Here is a 10,177-nt window from a genome sequence, read left to right on the forward strand (position 1 = left end):
TTGTTAACTTTGACCTCATACCACCAACGCCAGAGCAAATAAACAGAAGAGATCAATACTTAGTGAAAATCCTGTGACTCCTGTCAGTTATAGTTGCTTTTATTTAGCGACAGTTTAGATCATAACTTAATATGAATAGTACAAACAAACATAAATCCTCCCAACATTTCTCTTCTTTAAAAATCCAAGTGTGGATATATTCCATTTACTAAGTTTAATATCTGCTATCCTTTGTGCAACTGTGACTACAGCAGGGGCCCAGTGTGACCAGAAGGTTATCAGATTTTATTGGTTTACACACTATTAAAATGACTTAATATATAATACTTTTGATGATAAATGATATTCCTCTAATAAACCAATCATATTTGGATCCTTAATAAATACAAATGGTGCAGCGACAAAAGAATAAAACACATTGTGACCCCTGTGCTTTGCTAACAAAAATGTAAATATTGTTATTTATGTTATTTTGTTATTTTTTATGAAAAAATGCTGTATTTGCTGTGGCTATTGGAAAACAACCATTTAGATCAATAAAGTTCTACCTTACCTTACCTTAAATTGAAGGAATTCCAGATTATTTTGAAGAAATTTCGCATGTTATATATGTTTTTTAACAAAATAATTTGATATTAAATGCGTTATTTGAGTGGTGAATGCCATTTTCTTTGAAGATAAATAGAAACAAAAAAATAAAACGTTTGTATTCAACCAGCCTCTCGAATAGTAGTATTTTATATTCCCAGAAGGGGGCGCCAGCGAGAGATTCAGAAGGATCGAGGGGCGTTTCTTTTAGCACAAGCGACATCCCGAGCAGTATCCGGGAGGGGGGGCGGTGTCAGCACCTTGAAGACAGACACCGGCAGTTTGCGGATCTGGACCGGAGGATGACATATAGGTCAGTCCGTTGAATTTAAAGCGTAAATATAACGTAATTACGGTTATAAATAATCGTGTTTGCGAGTCAAAGCGTGTCATGTGGATGTAAAGGGATGGGTTTTTTTTCTGCTGAACAAAAGATGTGAGGAAACAATTGTCTCCTCTGGGATTATTTTTCTGTGGTCGGGTCTAAGATGATCCACTTTAAAGTGACCCAGACTTTCCCTCAGGCCTCAGTGGAGACTAAGCAGATTTGTGTCTGTTATAAACAATCCATCCTCTTCTTCTTCTTCTGCTCGTAGATGCTCTTCTCTCTGACGCTCTTCCTGTGGAGGATCTACCGACAGTTCTCCGTCATGTTCAGCTCGGAGAGACTCACCGTCCCCGAGGTGGTCAGCAGGCTCCAGCGGGGCAGGAGCGGCTCCGGGGCCGACGCCAGAGCCGTGTCCCCGGGGATCCACGCGGACGCGCAGGTGGTGCTGGACACGTCGCTGCCCGCCCTGCGCGCCTCCGTGCACACGCTGAAGACCGCCAAGGAGACCTCGGACTCGGAGGAGACGCGCCGAGCTATAGCCGAGATCTACCAGCTGGTGGAGGAGGCCTGGGTTCTGCCGGGCGTCGGGCGGCAGGTGGCCGAGGAGATGTGCAAGAGGATCCGGCTGGAGGGAGGCCTGGAGCTGCTGCTTCAGCTGCAGCAGACCCCCGCCGTGGAGATCACCTACGAGTCCGCCAAGCTGCTGGAGCAGATCCTGGTCTCGGAGAACAGGTGCCAAAGCTTTGTCTCTCTAGGCGACATTGTGTCCTAGACATGAGCATGACCACACAACAACAACAACAACAACAACAACAATAACAACAACAACAACAACCACAACCACAACAACAACATTGACAACAAAAACCACATTGACAACAACAGCTACAAAAAAAACAACATCTCAACACACCGGTGCTGTGTCTAAAATCGCATACTTGCGTACTCAAAGTTAGTATTTTTAGTGCGTAAGAGCCTCTCAAATCTTAGTATGCGAAATTTAGTGCGCCATGCACACTAAATTGGCGTACTAAAACGCCCACAAAACTGAGTATGATTCGATGGACACTAACCACCCTAAACAGCCGCCATCTTAGTGACGTTTTAAACGGAAGTTACGTCATATATATATGCATATATATTCATATACTTACAGGTGTATTTTCAGCAGCAGTAGAAGGAGGACACGTCTTCGGTGCTGATTCCAGCTTAAATATCTCGCGAGTATTTCGATTCTCATATTTTTTCTTTATTTCTTTTTACAAACTTGCAAAACGTGCTGCCAGCAGGTGTCGATAGCGTTCAAACAGCTGGTTGCAATCATCGTTAAATAGTAGTAGAAGAAGAAGCTGTCACCTGAATTCCGGTTAGTGCGTAGCAGCAGTGTTTGATTTGAGACATACTTTCTGTGGAGAATTTGCGTACTAGTTAGTATGTACACTATCCTGGTGCATACTGACTTCTAGGATACTAAGAGAAGTATGCGATTTGAGACACAGCACAGGTGTCATCAACGTCACATCGCCTTCATTTTTTGGAAATATAAACTTGTCACACAGTTCCAATTATTACTCAAATAAAATGTGAGCCAGGACACACGTTGTCGCAGTGGTTACACACTCGCCTCACAGCAAGAAGGTTGCAGGTTCACTTCCAGGTCAGGAGGGAGCCAACTTGTGTGTGGAGTGTGTATGTTCTCCCCGTGTTGCGTGGATTTACTCCGGGCACTCCGGTTTCCTCCCACAGTCCAAAAAACAACAGAGATTGATTGGAAACTTGGAGAAATTGTCCGTAGGTATGAGTGTGTGTGTGAATGGTTGTCTGTCTTTGTGTGCTCTGTGACAGACTGGCGTCCTGTCCAGGGTGTTCCCAACCTCTCACCCTATAGAATCAGGGATAGGCTTCAGCCCCCCTCGCAACCTGGGATGAATAAATGTATAAATAAAATGTGAGCCAGTGCAGGAAGTGTCAAACTTTCTCCTAATATTTTCTGAACCGAAGAATCCTTTATGGAAGAAATATTTTGAAACATTTAAACATTTAAACTCCGTCTGAGTCAGTCATTGTGCTTTACAGTTGCCATTTCCACTAAATTTGATCTTTAAAGTATATACTTTTTTGAGTATTGTTTTGATTGTTAAAGCGCTTTGTGACCCTGGTCTGGAAAAGCGCTATATAAATAAATATTACTTACTTACTTACTTAAATCAACTACAACAAAACATGCAGGACATTTACTATTGAAGTATATCAGTGTCATCAGAATATTGAATAAAATAAATCTTTACCTATATTTCCAAATATATTTTTTGTACTCATAGTTGGATATTCTCATTCCTGTTATTCAAAAATAAATGCTCTATGTTAAAAAACATTTTTAAATCAATATGAAAATGGTGGTATAACTATTTAGAAGATTATCGTTTTTTTATTTGATCAATTATTAAAAACATTCTTACAAAAAACTCCTATTTTAACGTTTCAACATCTGAAATTTTAAATTCAACCATCAAATATTCTGATATCACTGATATACTTCTATAATTTACTTTATTTAAAACACATGCTTCTTTCTGACTTTAGCCAGCACTGTTCTATAAAAGCAAAGCTAGCAAGAATAACATTCTATTTTAAATGTCCATTACTTTATATTACAGTTGGAAAAAGAAAACTAGTTTGAACTGTTTCTTATTTGAATCGATAATTGTTGGACTAACAAACGCAATTTTGCCTCGACAGGGATTTCATCGCACGTATGGGTCTGGGGGTCATCCTGAACCTGACCCGTCACCAGGAGGACGCTCAGCTGGCTCGCAGTGTCTCGGGCATCCTGGAGCACATGTTCAAACACACGGAGGAGACTTCCGTCCACCTCATCAAGAACGGAGCCCTGGACGCTCTGCTGTTCTGGTGCCGGGGTACCGACCCGACGGTGCTGCGTCACTGCGCCGTGGCCCTGGCTAACTGTGCCATGTACGGAGGGCACCGGTGCCAGCGCTGGATGATCGAGAAGCAGGCGGCCGAGTGGCTGTTCCCGCTCGCCTTCTCCAAAGAGGACGAGCTCATCCGCTTCCACGCTTGTCTGGCCGTCACCGTGTTGGCCGCCAACCGCGAGATCGAGAAGGAGGTGGTGAAGTCCGGAACCCTGGAGCTCGTGGAGCCGTTCATCGCCTCCTTGGATCCGGACGACTTTGCCAGGAGTTTGCTGGACAGTACCGACAGCATGCAGGGGCGGACGGCGTCGGACCTGCAGCACTTCCTGCCTCTGCTGGACGGCTCGAGGCTGGAGGGTCAGTGCATCGCTGCCTTCTACCTCTGTGTGGAGACCAGCATCAAGTCACGCCAGAGAAACACCAAGGTAGGTCCTGCACTACACCACACCTCAAACTCAACTCAAATGTATTTATTATTGAAAAACATTCATTTGAACATAAAAACGGGCGTGCCATCCCTCTCAACAACCCTCTCAGTAACGGTGGACTAAACAGAGCTTACAAAATGCTTTGCCGCCCAGCTGTCCCTCACTTTTGACATAGCAGCATGGACTTTAACCCTTGTGTTGTCTCTGGGTCAATGTGACCCGAAGGACCAAAAACAAATGTTTGTGGTATCCCTTGTGTTATCTCTGCATCAAAGTGAACGACCTCCCAGGCTCCACCTTGACCCAGAGACAACACAAGGGATACCAATAACATATTTGTTTTCGGGCCTTTGGGTCACGTTGACCCTGAGACAACAAAGGTTGACGACGGTATTGTAGCGACCAATCAGCCGTCATTGAAAAGAGCAGTTTGTAAAAAGTAATGTTGTCAAAATAATCAAATTTTATATTTTAAACAGATCAACAGAACAACCAGAAAATAATGTTATAATGATTTTTGTTTATTGATGTATTTGTTGCAATACCTCAGACCTGAAACTCGTAACTATTAGCAGAACCACACACTAAACATTTATAATAAAACACAGTTGTGTAAAAATAAACTGCAACTATGATCAAATGTGGTAACAGAGGTTAGTTTTGCATTTGTCTTGTTATTAACAAATATTTCTTTTAAATTCAAGTGGCTTTTTTATTCTTGTGGTATTGAAACAGTAATAAGTATTGAATATTTTCCTGAGAATCGGTATCTAGTTTTTTACATTTTAGTATCAAGACAACCCTAGTAGAAAGGCATCATGGGAGTGATCTAAGGTGAAACAGAAGTCCCTTGCTCTGCCTCAATAAAAACAAAAATAATGATGGGGCCACAAACTTGAAACCTTCGCTCTGACTGCTTCTGTTTATCTAAAGGTCTTCCACGAGATCGGAGCGGTCCAAAGCCTGAAAAGGATCGCCATGTACTGCACTAACGGGACGGTGTCGTCTCTGGCCAAGCGGGCTCTGAAGATGATGGGGGAGGAGGTTCCTCGACGCGTGCTGTCCAGCGTGCCCAACTGGAAGACCTGCGAGGTGCAGAGGTGGCTGCAGCAGGTCGGCTTCAGCGCCTTCTGCGATCGCTTCCAGGTACGTTTACGAGTCGAACGCTTTTCTCCCGACTGTTCTTCAGCTCAACCTTGAATCATATAGGAGCTCCAGGTGGACGGAGATCTGCTCTTGAACATCACACAGCAGGATTTGAGCACAGATGTGGGCATGACTGCAGGACTCTCACGCAAGAGGCAAGTCTGAAACACTTTTAAACAGTACAAACTACAGTACGAGTGTTGTGAGAAAATATTGATACGTCGATATTTCGCAATAAATGTTTTCACTATACTGTATCGGTACTCAACACCCTTGTATCGATTTCTTTTAATTTGCTTTTACATTTTCTCAACCTTTTTTTAAAGATTTACATTTCTATAAATTCTGTATAAAATACCATAATTCGTTTTTTAAATGTACAATTAGCGTGCAAACGTTTTTAATTTTGTTGCAATTAAACTTCCGGCCACTAGACGGCAGCTGTCATTACGTCCTCCACAGTTTACAGCGATGACTGAGGACGAGAGGATACAGTGGTCTCTAGCAGCTTTTAAAGCTGATGTTTGGACAGTTAATAGTTCGTCAAGAGTGAATCTATAAATAATGCAGTAGCAGAGTAAAGTACACAGGTAATTCTACAAATATATCCTTGTTAATACAGTATTGTAATATATTAAAAAATATATCAAGTATCGTGATGCGTATCTTGCCAATACACAGCCCTGGTTAGAACTTTAAGCTTTCAAGAAACAAGTGCTGGACAACATGAGGCATAAATTGAAATACACACCTACATCTAAATTATGATGCACTAAAAAATAAACTATAAATTAAGAAACATAAATGAAACCTAGTGAAAACTTAATGTATGCTCCATTTAATGAGATTCAAAAATATGTACAAATGTGTCAAAAGAATCAAGAATCAAACCTGATAGTTTTGAGATAATGTGTTGTGAATTACATAATGGTGTCATTAAATTACAACTAAAACTGTACTTTTTAAGTCATTTTTAAGAACACGGCCAATTTACCCAGGCCTGGAAACAGACTATTAGCACATACAGTACAATTCAACACTCACATTTTAATAGCACATTTATTTATTTATGTTTTATTGAGGGGTGGAACCACTTTGTCAGAGTGAATTAAATTGGTTTTGATACACATTTAACAGTTATAGTAGAGTGTGTGAAAATGTTTAACAACAAACAAACACACACGATGCTTCTGACAGCAAAATGACAACAATGATCCAAGATAGTTGATGAATTATTGTTAATACATTACAAGGCTATTGTGTCAGAAAACTGTTTAATTAACTGAATAAAAAGTGTTACATGGCTTTTCCTCTGCTATTAACTGAATGTGTTGTCATCAAGAGTTCGATCAGAATACGATTAATCTTCAGTTCTAGTTCCTATCATTCACACCCTCTTAATTGCACTTTTTTATTTGTGAAAAAGTTCCTCTTTTCATCCATGAATATATTTTCTCTTTGCCTCTCTCAGGTTCCTGAGGGATCTCCGGGTGTTAAAAACATACGCAAACTATTCCACTTGCGACCCAAACAACATGGCGGACTGGCTAGCCACGGTCGATCCTCGGTTCCGCCAGTACACGTACGGCCTGGTCCAGTCCGGAGTGGATCGCAACAACATCCAGTGTCTGACGGATCAGCAGCTGGAGCAGGACTGCCACATTCTCAACGGGGTTCACCGGGCCAAGATCCTGAGCGCCGGCCGCAGACCCACCAAACCGTGCGACACCGACGCTCAGCCAGCAGGACCGGACGTGTTCATCAGCTACCGCCGCACCACTGGATCCCAGCTGGCCAGGTGAGACTTGTTCAGCCGATACGCATGTGTTGCAGCGTTGAACGCCTCTTCTCCCGCAGCCTGTTGAAGGTTCACCTGCAGGTCCGAGGATTCAGCGTCTTCATCGACGTGGAGAAGCTGGAGGCGGGGAAGTTTGAGGACAAGCTGATTCAGAGTGTGCAGCGAGCACGGAACTTCATCCTGGTCCTGTCCTCCAGCGCTCTGGACAAGTGTATGGGGGACACGGCAATGAAGGACTGGGTTCACAAGGTCAGTCGTCGTCTGTCATTAACTCTGATGTCATATGTGATCAGCGCCGCCAGGTGGTTTATAGCTGCCGACTCACAGCATGAAGGTCAACGGATTGACTTCTGATTGAAGCAACTCTTTTGTTGGTTTCCTCTGAAAAATTTAAAAGTACAGTCATTGGGTTGTGTTGTGTTGATGAGGCTTCATGAAATGCATGCATAGAGTGCCATCTAGTGGTCTTTCAAAATGAAGACACTGTATCATGATACCTTGAATACAGTGTATAGAAGAACAACCAGCGATTCCTGCACTGTTAGAATACATGGGATGTGTTGAGGCTTCATGAATCAGCTGATGAGGTATCATGATACAGTGTCTTCATTTTGAAAGACCACTAGATGGCACTCTCTGCTTTGTAATATTTGGCTCTGATCTACTAATTCTGGCTTCATTTTCAAACGAAGAGCGCCATCTAGTGGCCTATCAAAATTAAGACACTGTATCATGATACCTCATCAGCTGATTCATGAAGGCTCAACACATCCCATGTATTCTAACAGTGCAGGAATCGCTGGTTGTTCTTCTATACCCTGTGATAGGCTGGCAAACATTTCAGGATGTCTCCCACCTCTTGCCCCAAGTAGCTGGGATAGGTGTTGCCCAATTACCCCATTAGAGAATTAATGAAAGAAAATTTGGGATTTGACCATTAAATAAATGGTTGACATCTATGACATCTACATATAATGTTGCTTTTTTTAACGCATTTGTTGGATACCTTTTCTTATTGTTTGCCAATAAAAATTGAAATCCTGAGGTGAAGTCCTGAGGCACTTGGGGACACCTCCATCTGAATCGATCACCGCGGCTCTGCTGAATAATCACGTGAATGACAATTCATTTGTAAATATGACAAACTGCAGTGTCAGACTTGGGCGACATTAATGTCCATCAGGATATTTGTGGCGAGTTGTGGTGGCACAGTGTTGTTAATGGATCAATCCTAGTCTTCCCTCCTTCTCTGTGGGAAGCTGGTTAAACCTGATGCATCGTGTTTCCTCAACTAATACTACAACTGTCAATCAAATTTAACTCTCAACGATGCCCTCTTCTGTGGTCGCAGGAGATAGTCACGGCATTGGCGGGTAAGAAGAACATTGTCCCCGTCACTGACAACTTCACCTGGCCCGACCCCAAATCCCTTCCGGAGGACATGAGATCCATTCTTAACTTCAATGGTATCAAGTAAGTCCTACTTTTATGTCCTAATTCAACACATTTTGTATTTGTTTTAAAGTGTTTTATATTTGCAACCTCCATCTTGTTTCCCACAGATGGTCCCATGAGTACCAAGAGGCGTCAATAGAGAAGATCCTGCGCTTCCTCAAAGTAAACCAGGACTTGCTGGATGCTCCGAACAGCGCCGAGGGCCAGAAAAAGAACAAACAAGACGACAAAATCGCTCCGGCGTCGGAATAATGTGACTCTAATGTTCGTGTCCTCTTTACGTTACATCCTGCAAACGATCTCCCTGCTAACAAACTGGCCTTTACAGCAGTGTACGTGTGCGCAGATTCCTTTAACTCAGGAAAACACCTACCAGCCGTCATTAACTCACACCAAGCTTCAGCGTTAATAACTCACATGTTTGCTTACCAACAGGTGCTTTTACTCAAATCTAGAATTTGGGTAGTTTTTCCCCCTCGCTGTGGCACACGTCGTTCACTCTACCTCCTGAGCTTTGCCTTCTTAGAAAATCGAAGTGTAACAGTCAATAAGAAACGATAGAAAACAATTCTTTGGATGCGTTTTTAATAATGCATCTTTGGTTTCAAATGAATGTGAAAAAATGATGAGCAACAAAAGATAATTTAAAACGATAAAGTCAAACAAATATGATCGAAAGAGATGATATAATATAATTCTATTAAGTGTGTATCCCCAGCAGTGTTACTAAATATTAATCAAATTATTTATGAATGATTTTGTGCAGAAAAATGTAGCAAGAATATTTATTGAACACACTATTAAAGCAGGCATCTGCATGCAAGTGTAATGCATCAGTAAAAGGCACTCTGGGATCAGAGGACATGTGACAAAATCGAATATTTACTCATAATTCTCTCCTTCCCTTAATTGTGATGTCATGATACATTTATTAGTCATTTCATATTTGCCATCCCATGATTGTTAACTCTACACTGTGACAGCTGCCTTGTTTCATTCCCGATGTTAAAAATGTACATTTATTAAAATTCTCCAAAACAATCAATTGATGGTTGTTACTGCAACTATGGAACTAGATGGGAACATGTAGCTTATATGGGCAGTGACCACGTAATAGCATTCATTTCTAACATTGTTCTCAATTGATGCATTTAGAAAATATAAATTTACTTTGTTTCACATTATATCAGGTTAGTTAAGGTGATTTAAATTCATTAGAAAACAACAATACATTTAAACAATTGACATGGACATGATGTTTGTGGACCAACACAACTAGTTTAACAAGGTGTGGATATTTAAAGTGACTCACAATTGTTTACTTACTTGTGAAAAGCTCACAGACGTACCATCTTAAATGACGAATAATCCCCAAGACTTTATTCTTTGTACAATTCTATTTAACAGTTTTGAGTTTTAAAGCACCACTAAAGGTTGTTTCAAGTTTAAAATCACAGAAATAAGAATGATATCAAAGTTTAAATGAGTGATAAGCGGTTTT

The 10,177-nt window shown here is 41.5% G+C and overlaps 1 protein-coding gene across 2 annotated transcripts; it reads left to right on the top strand.

Moving 5' to 3' along the window:
• The first annotated feature begins 833 nt into the window (after positions 1-833).
• Positions 834-10,010, top strand: sarm1 (sterile alpha and TIR motif containing 1). Of its 2 annotated transcripts, XM_087795390.1 has the most exons (9): positions 834-901; positions 1,185-1,648; positions 3,656-4,274; positions 5,211-5,423; positions 5,487-5,578; positions 6,895-7,221; positions 7,281-7,470; positions 8,573-8,694; positions 8,784-10,010. In XM_087795390.1, the coding sequence occupies exons 2-9, from the start codon at positions 1,185-1,187 to the stop codon at positions 8,926-8,928; spliced, it is 2,172 nt and encodes a 723-aa protein (XP_087651516.1). In that variant the 5' UTR covers positions 834-901; the 3' UTR covers positions 8,929-10,010. The 2 variants fall into 2 exon arrangements, with proteins under 2 accessions (XP_087651516.1, XP_087651518.1); XM_087795392.1 differs by lacking the exon at positions 834-901 and having other exon boundaries at positions 1,183-1,648.
• Positions 10,011-10,177: the final 167 nt, after the last annotated feature.

This window comes from Callionymus lyra, chromosome 7, assembly GCF_982586985.1.
Source record: "Callionymus lyra chromosome 7, fCalLyr1.hap1.1, whole genome shotgun sequence".
NCBI lineage: Eukaryota > Metazoa > Chordata > Actinopteri > Syngnathiformes > Callionymidae > Callionymus > Callionymus lyra.

Bases quoted from the DNA above. Each gene is read 5' to 3' on its own strand.
- sarm1 (XM_087795390.1), top strand. From the start codon at position 1,185: ATGCTCTTCTCTCTGACGCTCTTCCTGTGGAGGATCTACCGACAGTTC. The intron at 5,424-5,486 runs GTACGTTTACGA...TGAATCATATAG, and splicing joins CCTTCTGCGATCGCTTCCAG to GAGCTCCAGGTGGACGGAGA. The intron at 8,695-8,783 runs GTAAGTCCTACT...TGTTTCCCACAG, and splicing joins CTTAACTTCAATGGTATCAA to ATGGTCCCATGAGTACCAAG.